The sequence below is a fragment of the Ziziphus jujuba genome, chromosome 5 (assembly GCF_031755915.1).
Source record: "Ziziphus jujuba cultivar Dongzao chromosome 5, ASM3175591v1".
In the NCBI taxonomy this organism is placed as follows: Eukaryota; Viridiplantae; Streptophyta; class Magnoliopsida; order Rosales; family Rhamnaceae; genus Ziziphus; species Ziziphus jujuba.
In genome coordinates this window covers 12,644,577-12,660,336 of record NC_083383.1, presented here as the reverse complement: position 1 = coordinate 12,660,336, position 15,760 = coordinate 12,644,577, and the positions used below count along the sequence as shown (strand labels likewise).

At 28.9% G+C, this 15,760-nt stretch overlaps 1 protein-coding gene across 6 annotated transcripts; it reads left to right on the top strand.

The window, feature by feature from the left end:
• Positions 1 to 10: 10 nt before the first annotated feature.
• On the top strand, positions 11 to 6,410 carry LOC107407500 (biotin--protein ligase 2). Of its 6 annotated transcripts, none has more exons than XR_003054499.3 (10): positions 11 to 145; positions 309 to 603; positions 695 to 756; positions 857 to 1,005; positions 1,697 to 1,817; positions 2,011 to 2,166; positions 4,482 to 4,527; positions 4,876 to 5,052; positions 5,204 to 5,280; positions 6,159 to 6,410. XR_003054499.3 is itself a non-coding variant. In XM_016014788.4 (10 exons), the coding sequence occupies exons 1-10, from the start codon at positions 28 to 30 to the stop codon at positions 6,199 to 6,201; spliced, it is 1,134 nt and encodes a 377-aa protein (XP_015870274.3). In that variant the 5' UTR covers positions 11 to 27; the 3' UTR covers positions 6,202 to 6,410. The 6 variants fall into 6 exon arrangements, 4 of the variants coding, with proteins under 4 accessions (XP_015870274.3, XP_015870273.3, XP_015870275.3 ...); XR_009638859.1 differs by lacking the exon at positions 6,159 to 6,410 and adding an exon at positions 5,550 to 5,628; XM_016014788.4 differs by having other exon boundaries at positions 4,876 to 4,942.
• The last annotated feature ends 9,350 nt before the right edge of the window (positions 6,411 to 15,760 follow it).

The following is a 15,760-nucleotide window of genomic DNA, read 5'->3' as shown; positions in this document are numbered from 1 at the left end:
GCTTTTTCAGTTGAGCACACAACGCTCATGCTCTTGAGGAGTTCACTGGAAAAAGCCAGCTCTTTTCTCCATCAACGTGTTCGGGAAGCCATTTTCTCATACAAAACAAACTGCAATTTCCGTCGTCGATCGGCAGCTACTTCAGGTTTGGGACTCCAAAATTCCTAAAATATTCATATACATAATCTATACTACAGTTTTTATTTATTTATTTTTTTATTTTTTTATTTTTTATGGAGTTGCAGAGCTCGACGAATGTTTTTTCTTGTTTGAATTTGTTTTGTTTGATGATTTCTTTTTTGGTTCAGCTATGGATTCTTCTAGTTCTAGTTCTAGTTCTAGTTCCCCGCCTTGTAAGCTTGTTTTATGTGGAAAATCTTCGGCGGAGAATGAGATTGCCGAATCGCTCAAGAACAATAACACTCTGAAGCTCCCTGACAACGACGCCGTTTCGGTTCTTCTGCAGTCGGAATGGGATAAACCGTTGGATGATGGAGATTCCTTTAGAATCGATTCGTTCATGAACTCTCTCTCTACCAATCGGTTCGGTAGGTTCCTCTTGTGGTCTCCACTGTTGACTTCCACACACGACGTCGTCTCTCAGTAAGCGTCACAACGGTTATGGATTTATTTATTTTCTTTTTCTTTTGCTTTTTTCCTGGAAAGTGGTATGTGATTTTTTAGTAATGGACAGCAATTTCGGTGAGCTTCCAGTTGGTGCGGTCTGTGTTGCTGATGTTCAGTACAAAGGGAGGGGTATGGAAATGCCAAATTCAACGATTCATTCTAAATAAATTTGTATTTGTTGTGGTTTTTGGGATGTTAATGATGGTTGGAAGTATGTGAATTTTCGCAGGCCGGTCGAAGAATGTATGGCAATCGCCAAAGGGATGCCTGTTGTTCTCTTTTACATTGCAAATGGAGGATGGAAGAGTTGTACCTCTTGTACAATATGTGGTGTCTCTTGCTGTCACAGAAGCCATTAAAGATATTTGTGATAAAAATGTAAGTTTTTCGGTATGTGTCACCTTCATTGTCAGGTTAGAAAGTTCAGTGTCTGCCATGGCAATGCAAGAGAATGTAAAGGTGTGGATTTGTGATGGATAGCCTTTTGCTTGATTCCTCTGATACCTGAAATGCGAGTGGTGGGAATAACTATTTGAATAACAAACAAGATGGATTTTGAGATGAATGCAAGCATTTTAAGTGGTCATAGTAATGAGCATCCGTTCAATATATTTGCCTAAAATGATGCTTTTGACATTGAATGAATATTTTAAATCAATTTGGTACTTCCTAGCACCTTGTTTTATGACATTGTGATTATTAGGGGATAAAAGAAAATGATGGAGACAGAGGAGAAGCAGGCAGAAGAGGATAGCTTATAGTTAAGTATAGGTGGAATCCTTCCAAATCCACCAAACAGTTTTGTTACTTTTGCCTGTTTATTTATTGATGGAAGGATGGAAAAATCCACTTAATTATATTTACTTTTTTTCATTTTTGCAAAATTCAAATTGATAGCATAATAATATTTAGTGGGTAGAATTGTAATTTTTTTTTTCCCCACTTTATTTATATTTCTGCTTGGACCATGCATGCTTTGCAAGTTCATTTATATTTGCAAATTTTGATCAATGTTGGACACCAATGTTTAGACATTGATACACATGATTTGTTTACATATCTATTTCAGGGCTTACCATATGTTGATGTTAAAATAAAATGGCCGAATGATCTTTACTTGAATAACCTCAAAGTCGGAGGAATTCTATGCACCTCAACATATAAATCGAAGAAGTTCAATATTAGTGCTGGTGATTGGACTCTTCCTTTGGCTGATCATGTGCAAATCTGTCTACCTAATTTAATTATGCTACCACATACCTAAATTAGTATTTGTTCTCTTATTTTCTAGCAACATCCAGTAGCATTCATGAACCTTGCTTAACCGAAAATGTTCAGGTTTAATTGCGTGTGATAGAACTATTATTCTCTTTGTTCTTGCAGGTATAGGTTTGAATGTTGACAACGAGAAACCTACAATATGTTTGAATGGACTACTTAGAGAACTGTCTGTTGTGGCTTATCAATTTGAAAGAGAAGATATTCTTGCCTCCTTCTTTAACAAATTTGAAATATTTTATGACCTTTTCATGGATCAAGGTAAATTAACATTATGTCTATTCCATCATCAAGTATATGATTTCTGCAATTGATATACCATTTATCTAACTTTAATGCTTTTCCCGTTTCTTAAGTTATGTGCAAGATATGAAAATCTTTTGATTTGTAGTAACTCCCAATAATTCAGAGTCAACATGCTTTATACTAAACTCACATCAGACACAGCAATTGCTAGACCTGTTTCAACATTCAAAAATTCAATAGTATATAATGAGAATTTTAAAAATTAAAGAAAATAGTGAATAGATATGGCAAATAAAGAAAATAACCGGCCAATGTTAACTATGTAGTAACACTAGTCAATCAAAATTTCTGGATAGGAATATCTCATATCTGTTAACTGACTCATGTATAGTGTTTATTTCTATGTGTATATATGTGTGTATGTAGGCATGTAGCGGCCAGCTTGGATAATTAAGAAAATACTTAGGTGGTGGAATGGAGGGGTAATGGAATGGGCATTCCATAGGAATCCTCTTTCCTGTTTTTGATTGGACAAAACATGTTTGGAATGGGGATTCCATTATTCCTTCCATTCCGTCAAAATGGTGGAATGGGATTCCTACCACAAATGGGGGGAGTCCTCATTCCATCCTTATATTCATGCTACATTGTATATCTACACTCTCTCTTCAAATTTTCTCTCTAAACTCTTTCTCCACTTTCTTTGTCTAAATATTCTGTCCATTTTCTCTCTCTAAATATTCTCTCTCCACGTTTTCTCTCTAAATATTCTCTCTCCACTTTCTCTCGATGCATTCTCTCTCCACTTTTTCTCTCTTTTCACCTTATCTATCTACATTTTCTCTCCACTTTCTTTATATTTTTTCCATTTTCACTCTATTTTCTTTATTTATATTTTCTGTCACTTTTTTATCTTATATTTTCTTGTATTGGAAAAAAAAGTATATTACTATGTTCTTAAAAAAAAAAAAAAAAAAAAAAAAAAAAAAAAAAAAAGACTAATTTGGTGAGTTAAGGTTTTGAGCAAATTTTGGGTCCTGAATGCAGTATTACACTCTCTAAATGAGTACTTAACTGCAGAACAAAGTACAAGATTTTGAAACAGTTTCAATCTTATCATGCACTGTTTAATTAAAAATGGTTGAAAACAAAAACAGGTTTTTATTTTTTTATTTTTATTTTTTTCCTTTTCTTTTATATATAACCTTGACTGGGAATCATGCAATTGGGATAGATTGGCCTTTTATTCTGGGGTAGTACTAAATTTTCAGCAACAGTATGTCTGACTTAATTAGCTCCTTTCAAGAAAGTTCTTTAAACAAAAAGTCTGACATTAGCTATAAACTCATTTGATTTTTAGATTTTTATCTCTGTATGTGCAGCTAGATTGCTAGTAAATAGATAAGGTATCTTATATATTGGAAAATATAAAAATGCACTGTCTTTTGTTCTTTTGTGGTAAAAAAATTAATTTCAATGTATATTCAAACTTATTTAATTCTATATGTAACGTGATCTCAAGGGTATGTTTATCAAAATAATTTGTTTCACCCATCGATTCAATTGCTGATTTCAAATTCAATTAAACAAAGGAATGAATTGCATCCTCCATTTCATTCCACCATTCATTGCATTCTAGTCCGTCCCCTTTCTGTTCCATTGCTTTCTCCATTCCCACAATCAAACACCACTTTATAGCCTGGTTAATCTCAGAACCAATTAGGTTGTAGCCCCATAGGAATTTATGGTGTCATATTTGAAGTCTTAAATCATAGAAGACAGGATTAATAGTTACGCTGATATGATTATTCCTATAGATTCTATTTTAGAATTAAGGTCTTTTATGTGCTTTTTTATGATGGACCTTAACTGTTTAGTGTCACACTCCATTGCAAATGTTTGTTGTTTTTGAACCACTGCTATATATTCTAATTTCTATAGACATAATAAAAAGCTTTAACATATTTTTTTTATGTTATGCAAGTTTTGTGTCTTTGATATTTTTAAAGCCATCTGCAGTGGTTTTGGCTTTACATTTTTCAATGCAGCAATCTGTATCTGTTCAGGAAATATTTCTACTTCTAAATTGGATTTCATGGCTGTATCATATTAATCATTTTCGTATTTTTTGAAATTATTTTCCCTGTAACTTTTGAGATATGAACAATATAAGCATATGCTTAATGGCATATATTTATTTTGAAAATTCTCTAGCAGGCATCGTTTTAAATGCACCATTTATATGTTCTGCTGATTAGTGAGCATTGGATTGTACATACATAAATGACACGATATGAAGAATATTGCTAATTTTTCTGCATATCATGCAGGATTTCAAAGTCTCGAGGAGCTATACTATAAGACATGGCTACACAGGTAAAATGGATCTTGGCTACTCTTCTATGTGTAACTTTTCAACTGGTTTTTGGTATACGTAATCTTGTTTTGCTTGTGTAAAACTGTGACCACAATGGCCAGAGAAGCCTTATTTGTCTGGACTTCTTTGGACTCTATGGGTGTGCCTTTTAGAGCCACTTAGGCATGGGTTTGTGGACAATATTGCTAACCTCAAAAATTTATGTAAAAAAAAAAAAAAAAAAGCTTTTTACCAACCTTTTCAGATGCCTAAATTTCTTATTTATCTTGTCAAAGCACAGTCATGAACTATGTACTGCACAGGCTTATTGATTTGTTTTTCAAATTGTTTCTTTTCTCTATGTGCAGTGGACAGAGAGTTATTGTGCAGGAAAAGAATGAGGACCAAGTGGTAGAAAATGTGGTTACAGTTCAGGTGTGACTAATATAAAGAGTTGCTGGATAAGTTATCTAAAACTCTGAATACATGCGTAGACAAATGAAATTATGTGCTCAATTTCTTTTAAAATAAGCATAAACTTGCAGGTGAAGTTTATATCCTTTCAGTCTGATTCAAAATTAGCACTTCATGGTTAAATTTTAGTATTCGTTCCGGTAAATTTTTTCCATTTTCAGTAGGTTATAGTAGCCTTCTTTAAATATTCCTTCTCTTAACAGTTGAATTTTTCATTTGTAGGGTTTGACATCTTCAGGATATTTATTAGCTATTGGTGATGACAATCAAATGTGTGAACTTCATCCTGATGGCAATAGGTAAAGTTTCTGAATGCTTGCTGAGATTATGATGTTCTCGAATGTGTGTGTGTGTGTGTGTGTGTGAAATTTTAACTAATTTTATAGCTATACAACAATTTTCAATACACTGTACGTGGACAGGTCTAGTGCATAAAATCACCGTATGTTTGTCTAAACAAAGAGCCCCGTGGTGAAAATTGGACAAATATATTCCTTTTAATTGAAGTAATTTATGTAACTTTAAGATGTCTATCCCCTGTAGTAATTCTTCGTTTTTTCAAAACTAGGTTCTTCTGTGCATGGGCATTTATGTTCTCCACTGGAAAAAGAATATATCGATAACTTTCACTATTCATTTTGCTCTCACATTGTTTCATATGTATTACCTGTTGGCCACAATCATGAGATCAGGATGTAATTTTTTAATATTGGAAAATTAGCTTACAAATTTTTTAAAAAGTTGATATTGGTAATGGCTGAATATGGTTTAACCATTGGAAGTAATAATCTGGAATTTATAATGTCTGAAAGTTGTTTAAGTTCTTCTCAATTTCAAAAAGGAAAATTCAACAATCCAAAGAGACCTGTAATTTATGTTATTAATTTATTATTATTATTTTTTTTTTTTTAAGAAAAGCCTATTTCTAACAATAAACCTCTTTGGGTCTCGGGCCCATACAACCCTTTATAAGCCTTTCTTTGGCTACAAGAACAGGCATATGTAGGTTGTGTAATGTCAAATAGCAAAGATTTTGGTAAAATTGGCTTGGTAGGATGGATACTTAAACCATATTGTTCTACTTTCAGATTAAATGTTTCTAGAGTTTGTTACATACTAAGCCCAATTATGACCTTAAAGTAAGTTCTTGATAATCTTTTTTTCACTGTGAATATAGTTTTGACTTCTTCAAAGGGCTGGTTAGACGGAAGCTTGATTGAAGATTCCTTGGCACCGTCCACCGTCAACTACAAAACTTGCTGTGTCATGTGAACTACTGAGCATACTTTTCCACATTTTATCTTTTTCTCTTCGTCTGTTCACTTACATCAAGTTATTCACTTTTTTTTTTTTTTATTCTTTTTATCCTTTTTTTCTTTCCGTACCTAATAATTATAAAAGTTTTATATAATAATCTTTGTACTGTACACTTTGTTAGTCTTTTGCCAATCACAACACATTATAAATAATTGCATGACAAAAATATTTAAATATTCCATGGGTTACATATTTAAAAATGGTCGAAACCGGTGTCATATGCTTGTTTTCCCAATTAATAAATAATTTTGTACATAAATCTGATCTGTCCTCGTCAGCTTTGGGATTGCTTTGTCTGGTTGACAGGGTCATACGTGTATACGAAACCATCATATAATTTGTATTTAATTTGCCTGATAAATACACAATATGCTAATTTTGGTTTTGGTTTAGCTAGACAATAACATATAGACCCCATGTACGAACCAGGTGCCAAACCGCACTCTATTTACAAAAGCTGTTGCAGTGATGCAGATAGATCCTATAATTGCCTTTTATCACTGTTTTCCTGTTGAAACATGGAGATAATTTCTTAGATGTGCCAACTATGATTTAGGGTGGTGTGACAGTAGTGCAGTCCAACACTTGGACACTGGAATGTCCCCACTGTTTTATGCTACATATTCATTTGAATTTGAGTGTTTTGTGTTGTAGTAGGAAAGGAGAAAAATAGAACCCCACCTTCCCACATGCACAGCCTTCTGTATTGGAAAATTATGTGAATATATTTGTTGTCCAAGGCAAAGGGTCCCATGTTGCACACTTTGTTTTGTGTCGTAATGTGGAATTACGTTTTGTTTAAGTCATCATCAAAAGCTGCAAAAGAGATAATAAGATAATGTTTTTTCTTTAGTGTTCTAGTCCTTTTGTCATCTTTTGAAATGCTTTCAAAGATTTATTTCCGAGTTTAGGGTCCGCCAATGTACCCAAACACGTCAAGCTGCGGCTTTTGTCTCTTTTGGGATTTTTTCTGGCAGTGGGTTTGTGAAAATCAGTTTTGCATACAGAGTCTTGAATTTTAATGAGGGACATCAATTTTACCAACTTTAAGTAATCGGTATGATTCCAAAGGTTTTGCGTGGTTTTTCATATGAAATTGAGTATTGTTGGGACATTGCAAAATTTGTTACAAAGTATTGGTGGTGAAAGGTTAATCAAAGTTATTCGGAAAAAAAAAAAAAAATTCATCTTCATGAGTAATATTTCATATAAAAATCAATCTGAAGTTTGTATTAATTACAATTTAATAAATTTTCAAAATTACAACTAACAGAATGGTGGTGACATTTATCTGGGTATGCATAAAATAATAGGGAATGATGATGATGATTTTTTAAAAATGATATATATTTTCGAAATCAGTTGATCAAATTGTATTTAAGTTTAACTTGAAAAAGTAAAGTGAATGATATTAGTCAGTTTTGGTAACGAATTAAGATGATTTCTCACATGTTCACATAGACTTTTAATAAGCCAGACAAAATATTCACTTATCAACAACTGCAATACACGACCTTTATCTGCCCATTGGGAGGTACCACAAACCTCGCATATGACATATTAGGGGTAATTTTCACCAACACTTTTTCTCCATTATCAACCCAAACAAATTTTTGAGCTGTAAAGTTCAGTTTCAAGAGCTCTTTTTTTGTCTTTTTTTTTTTTTTTTTTCCTTAGCATGCTCGGTAATAGAACTGTATATAGATTGAAGATAAAACATGATTGGGGTGGGGGCTAGAAGATTGGTGATTATATTTTTTCCCAGATCTAGATAGGAGGAAACTCATGCTTAGAGAGATAAGGAGAATAATCTTACTCTAGTAAAATCAGGAAACAGACATGGAGATCATTATCTTTTTAGAGGAAATTTTGGAAAAGAAAAGGAAATGGAGATCAGTCAAAGATTCTGAAGATTAGTCGCTGATCATTATGGCAAGCAAGTTTTGGTGGACCATGTTGGTTGAGAGGGAGAGGAGAGAGAGGGAGAGAGAGGCATGTTAGGTTAGCAGAAACAGAAGATGTACGAAGGGGCATGGAAAATGAAGTGTTAACCCCCATTTTGATTCTGTAGATGGTGAGACCTTAAAATGATAACCACATACATATATATATATATATATTCAATCACGGTTATGTGTAGATACTAACTTATGAATATGCTGTAGATACACGGATAAATTTTACTTCACAAGAGATGGCAGAATGTGTATCCCCAATATATTCAATAATTATTATATATACTATGAATACAATTTTATTTTATTGTGTATCGTCACCTTATCCTGGCCAATATGATCCCTTTTTTTTTTTTTTTTTTTTAAACTACAAATAAACTCTCTATTTAAGTGTGATTTATAGCTTTCTTATCGGAAGGAAATTCGTTCTGTGATCCTACACCTCACATAAAAAAAAGGGTATAGATATATTATATAAAAATATTCATTTATACAACTATTTTTTAATATTTATAATATGCATGATACAAGTATGAAAAAATTCACCAACTAATTTACCAAATGATAGATGATGTGTTATTTTTTAATTGTTAATAAATAAATAAATATATATATATATAACCTAAATATGAATTGATGAAGAGGATAATTCTAAGAATATAAGTTCGAGTCATAAAGATGTTGGAATTTGGGTTTGAAATGTTAAAAAAAAAAAAAAAAACTAGATATGAATTATTAAGTCTTTTAAAAAATAAGTATAACTTAAAATTTAAACATAATATCATATCATTTGATAAATATTTTGATAAACTTTTTGATATTCTAATATTATTATTTATAATAAAATACCAAATTATGTGCTAAGTATGTAGAGTCATTACATCTTCAACTAAATTTTAGTTATAAATTGTTATTTGAGCTATAATTTAAATTTATACGGTCTTTGAACTATCAATTTTATATAATTCTTCCATAAATTTTATTTTTGATATATGATAAAAATTGATTGATATAATTTTAAAATGATTATATAATATAATGTTTTGGTTTTTTGTATCATTATTTTTGCACATATCAAAATATTTATGGAAGGAGAACCCAAAAATAAATTGTTCAGAATCCATGTAATTCTGTTCACATATATAAAAAATTAATAAACTCAAGCTGAAGAGTTAGGATGGAGGGAAAAAAAATTAAATAAATAAAATAATGGGTGAAAGCATGCACGAGGAAGATCATTCTTTTTCCTTTTCCTCTGTTTTTTGATGACCCAGTGTATATTATATCCTTAATCTTCTTTCCAAATCTTTGAAAATGTAAGAAGATATCTTCGGATGTGGCCTTTCAATCATAGGCTTTTAATTAAAAAAACAAAGGTCAAAAAAACAATCCAAATGATTACCCTACACATAGTAGACAGTACTAACCCATGAGTGGAAAAAAGCATCAGTCAAATCATAATTATGATTTATCAAAGATTGAGTAATTTTATGGGAAGCTGTGATATTTTATCTCTTTTACATTTTCTTTTTACATAAATTAATATTTTTCATAACAATTTTAAGTCGCTGTTCTATATGGATAAGGGTTACATCGAGTTGTTGTTAAAAACAAAAGTTATTGAATTATTGTATTCACTTTATTGAAAGAGTTAAAAGAATAAATCTTTCAATTAAACTGTAATTACTGCTGATGATAAATAGTAAAAAGTTATTAACAAAATTTTTGATTTAAAATTATGATATTTTCTCAATTTTGTTTAGTATTTTTATTTTTTCTTATTTAGGATAAATTAGAAAAGAGAAATTTCGTATCATATTTTGAATCCAAAACTTAAAAAAATTATCATCAATAATTATTATTAATTGGACTATCTCAAAAAAAAAAACTATTTCATTTTCATTAGAATGAAAATTATGATTAAAAATCAAATTTGAAAAATGTTAAACAATATATACATCTATACTAACGAATTTACAATACATAACGAAAATTATCATCCATGATTATTATCAATTATGCTTTTTAAAATAGAATTATCTCACTTTCATTATAAAACAATTGTGATTAAAATTAAAAATTGAAAAAATGTTCAACAATATGGACAATTATACGATTGAATTTATTGTGCATAGTCAAATTTTCACCTTATAGATAATATTAAGTATGCATCAAAAGAGTTAAGATCAAGTTTATGAAGTTCATGAGAACTTTTTTAATTTCATTTTCTCCTTTCATTATATGCATGTATATATATATATATATATATATTAAAGGCAAAAGAATTTAAACTTAGAATCTTTTTTTGTCCCAGCAAACAAAAATTGTGTCGGTAGATTGTTTGGACAATAGTATATTTTCTTCATTTTCAATGAAAATATATGGCGAAAATTAAATATTCAAATCTTTGGAGAAAAGCAAGTAAAATAAATAATATGCCGAAAATTAAATATTCAAATCTTTGGAGAAAAGCAAGTAAAATAAATAATAAGTAACCAAAAAAAAATAAAAATAATAATAACAGAACATTAAAAATAATAATAACAAAACATTAAATGAGGATAAATACGGACTGTAAACAAGCAGTATTTTTAACTAGTACTACGTCCAGTACACTGTACATTATGAATGAAAAAATGGAAAGTGTATTGGTACATGTGCAAAACTCAGCAAATTTTGGTACATCTTGTCCTTTGCTTCCAATTATTACTTCATAATAAATCTTCCATATTTAAATTTTAAAGTACTCTGGATAGATGCTTGAAAGCTATCAAATTTCCATCCGAATTTTCATCATGATATTAAATAACCTACATTTTCCACAAAGAAAATAAGAAAAAAAAATTACTTATACCTACTAACACTATTCATACAAAACACAACTTTTGCTTCTTTTCCTTGTTCCATCAATGTTTTTTCTTCCATATTTTTAAAATAATAAATTTTGAGTAGATGTGAAGAAATGAAAGGCTTTATGAAGGGGAATAAAAGAGTGATTTTTTTTTTTATAATTAAATGTCGTTGATGGAGATAATATTGTGAGGAACATTCTTTCTTTTTCTTTTTTTAATTTAATTAAGGTATAGTTAATAACAAAAAAGGGAAAAGAAAGATTTGTATGGTGGATATGTAAGTACATTATAAACAATTTATGAGTTGGATTTTATTTGTTTTTTAAAGAAAGCTCCCCAAAAAAAAGAAAAAGAAAAGGGACAATACCGATTCCTTATACAGAACACGAAATATAAATTGAGATATGCATGTTTTCTGTCTAGATACATCTGGGTTTCAAGAACTCTTGTGCGAAAAAGTGAAATAAAGAAACCAATCTCTTTTTTTTCCTTTTTATATAAAAAACTTTATTTGGGGATTCAAAAGATACTGGTTGCATATATTGAAAATTTATCGGAAGAAGTTAATATATAGGAAGATTAAAAAATAATGATTAATGATAGGAAGATTAACATCAAGTAATTAAGAAGTTCATGGTAAAACAATCTATTTCATTTTTACTTTTTGATGAACTGAAAGGAATATATATATATATATATATATATATATAATCATCAATTGATAGTGCGATCCTTTTATGTTTGTTTCTTATTCTTTTTTAATAGAATTAGAGTCTTTTTCCCCTACTTTTGCGTAATATATATATATATATATATATATATATATATTTTTAATTTTGGACCTTATTTTTATCATTTGACAACATACGGTAAAACCTTTAAATATATATATATATATATATATATAGATAGAGAGAGAGAGAGAGAGAGAGAGGATTATGAAAAATTATTCATTTAAAGGAGTTATTAATTTATCAATAAATAAATATTTATCAATTTAAAAAAAAATTATGCTATTTTTATGCAATAATTTTACTTACTGTAAAATATATATTAATAAAAAATATCAATTAGGCTTGATCAAATCTACAATCATAGAATTGATCACCACTAAATCAACAAATAAAGAAAACAATCAATATAATTAATTTTACCATACAAAGAAATTTAAGAAATAGAAGACATCTCACTGATAAATGTAAAAAAAAAACTGTTATTTAATTGGATAATTAGTTAACTCTCTACTCATGAAAAATTATTGATCTAACTGATAATTTTTATTTCAAATGTTATTTTTTTTTCTTGTACATCTTTTAAAAAAAAAACTATTAAATAAAATTTTCTTATTATGTATGGTAAATGTTTATATATATTATTTATTTATTTTTTCAAATTTAATAAATTATTAATTTATATATTCATTGAGTTCTAAAGGATTTTTTTAAAAAAAAATTATTATCTTAAGCATTTAGCGAATTTATTTATTCACTGTAAGAGTCCAAGTTGGGATTAAACAAGTTTATTTATTAACAAGATTATTCATTTATAGAGATTTTACTATATATAATAATTCTCCTTACAAATTATCATAAACAATATTTGTTGAGAATATGTTTCTATTTTATATTAAAAACTTTAAATGATTTAGTATATGTTAAAAATAACATCTCAATTAATGATTTAAATTTTAAAATATAATTAGGCAATAAATTATCACTTATTACATTTTATGGATGAAAACATTTTTTGACAAATCAAAATTATATATATACATTAGGATGATTTGATATTTTTAATATTAGATATTCTTTTAATAATTTTTGGATTATATTAAAAGTTAGAATTTAAAATTTAAAAAATAATAAAATAAAAATTTAATGATATACTAAAATCCTATTTAAAAAATAATATCTTATTCGGTACCTAATAAATATAATTTTAAAAAGTTATAATATTAATATTGATATTAAAAATCTAATTTAAATCTTGTTATATATATAAATTTTAAAGTAAACGGTAAAAACATAATAAAATTCCAACTTATTACCTTTTTTTTTATACCAATGTGAGCTTCAGAGGAATTATACTCCAAATTTTTAATTAATTAATAGGCACAAGAACCAAAGGCTAATATAAGATGTATATGGTTATAACCATCATGCTAAAAAGGAAAATATTTGCTATCACAATCATCATCAGCCCTAGCCACTGTTACAATTACCATGATCACCGTAGGTGTCAATATTGTTTTTGGTATTACCATAGGTGTCATATAACGTTGCCTCCATATCCATCAGTTTGTGTTTATATAATATCTGCCTATATAATATCTGCCTCACCTATGTATATAATTAATTCATAGCTCCATTATTTGCTTCAAATGATTACATCGCAATAATTATTAGGTTTAACTAGTTCCAACTGACTATTCTCGTTCTGTCAAGGAATAAAAATATAACCTAAATATATTATTTGTATATTAAGTGGTATTTTGAGTTTTAGCTTCTTTTTTTTTTTTTATGATATCCTGAGATAGAAGTTTCCCTGCAATACTTATAATTAAATGAATGTGCTTAATCTTAAAATTCTATATATGCTAGATGTATCAAATAAATCTAAAAAGATACATAACAAATATTATTTATTAATATTTTATTAGTTAATATATGAATATAATCTAGTTATAAATAAATAAATATGTAAAAAATATTAACTAAACAAATATTAACGCATAACATTTGATATACATTTTGTAAATTTATTTGGTGTCATGTATAGGTTAGGTTGCTTATTAATGGGTCCCAACTCCTGCCTAGAAAATCCAGCAGTTTTATACTTAGCATCCAAACAAATCAATATCCTTTAATATCTCTATCTCTCTTAATGGAAATTATAGCCATGACTTATTATCTTACTCAAAATACCATCGCAAAAGTAAAAGATAGCAGCGATAATAAGGAGCTATATAGATTACTAATTAACGATAACAAAGTCTGGAATGAGGTTGTAATTATATAGTTCAAAAATTTAGACAATTAGTCCATAAGAGAAAAAGTAGAAGGTCTATTACTATCATTTTCTAAATTAGACGGCAAAACACGTTGTGTTTATGATACAGATCAGCCTTAGCTATACATATCATATAACAGTGTAGGTTTACACGTTTTTCATTTGTCAGCGCGTACAGTACAACAAAAGCTGACAATTGAACATATTTATCTTTGATAAATCAGTCGCTAATAATACCAAATTATTTACCAACTTATATTTGAGTGGATTATTAAATAATATAATTATTATTATTATTATTATTACACTAATTTTATTTCCTTTTAAATTTACAACTTCCAATCATAAATGTAAATAACTTAATACATTAATAATTAAAAAATAGTATAAAATCTGAATATAAATAAATGAAATCTTAATTTTGTAAGTCAAATCCAGCAACAAAATTAGTGATAGAGCATTAAAAGTAATATATATATCATTCTATAAATAAATTTTATATTTTTAATATTATTATTGATAAATATTATATACATATATTAAATGTTAAACTAATTTATTAATATTTATAATATCAAATAATGATCCTGCCAGAAAAATTCAATAATTTCTCTTCTGTTTTTTTTTTCCAAATAATAATTTAAATTAGAATACCATTTAAGATGATGGTTTAATGCTGCTATAGTGCGTGGCGTAAAATCTCTGAAGTAATATTTATGATAGTTCTAGAAGATATTTTTTTAAATTAAAAAAAGAATTTGAATTCGAATTTCTATAAGCAAAAAAAAAAAATATATATATATATATATATATATATATATATATAAATATAAAAAATATAAAATAATGAGTAGTATTAAAGGGTGGTGATTTTAGAAGGTAGAGGAGGTACACATGAACAAGGTTGGGAGGGAATGCAATGGTGTACTTTGCGGTGGTCTGGTGGTGTTGGCTGCATTGGGACGGTAATTTGTTAAATCTCAGACAGTAAGTAACCGTACGCATTTGCTGCAAAAAACAAGCAAAACCTTCCCTTCCTTCACTGTTCACGAGGACGGTTTCGGATACAATCATCAATGCAGCGCCACGTCATATAACCCCCGTACGCTTTGACCCACGTTCATCGTTCAAACTACAATTAACCCACTCAGGTGGTGATTTGGATCCTCTGCGTCCAGGTACACGTTTAACACATTGGTGCTGATAATGATGCGAGAGGCTCTGTGGAGAAAAAACTTGTATGGAAGGTCGTACAGTCTGATGTGGTGCGATCGTCCACTAAAATCTGTGTAGGTGTGACCCCCCCCTCACGGAAAGTTGACACCTCAACACGTGTTCCGTGGATTGGACTCACCCAAAAAAAGATAATAATAATAATAATAATCAGTCCCTCCTAATTTCTTTAGAAAAGACTGGTCCAGCTAAATGCCAACTAAAAAAAATCAAAAAAACATGAAAATCCACACCAAACTCCCTCCATAATACCAAAAAAAACTTTTAGTACTTTTTTCACTTGGCTTTTCACTTTCCCTACCATCCCCATCTTTATTATTCCTTTTGTTTCTCTATATTATACTATACTACTGTTGTTATATGTCATCAAATTTTGTTTACTAAAAATAATATAATATAACTGTTATTAAACT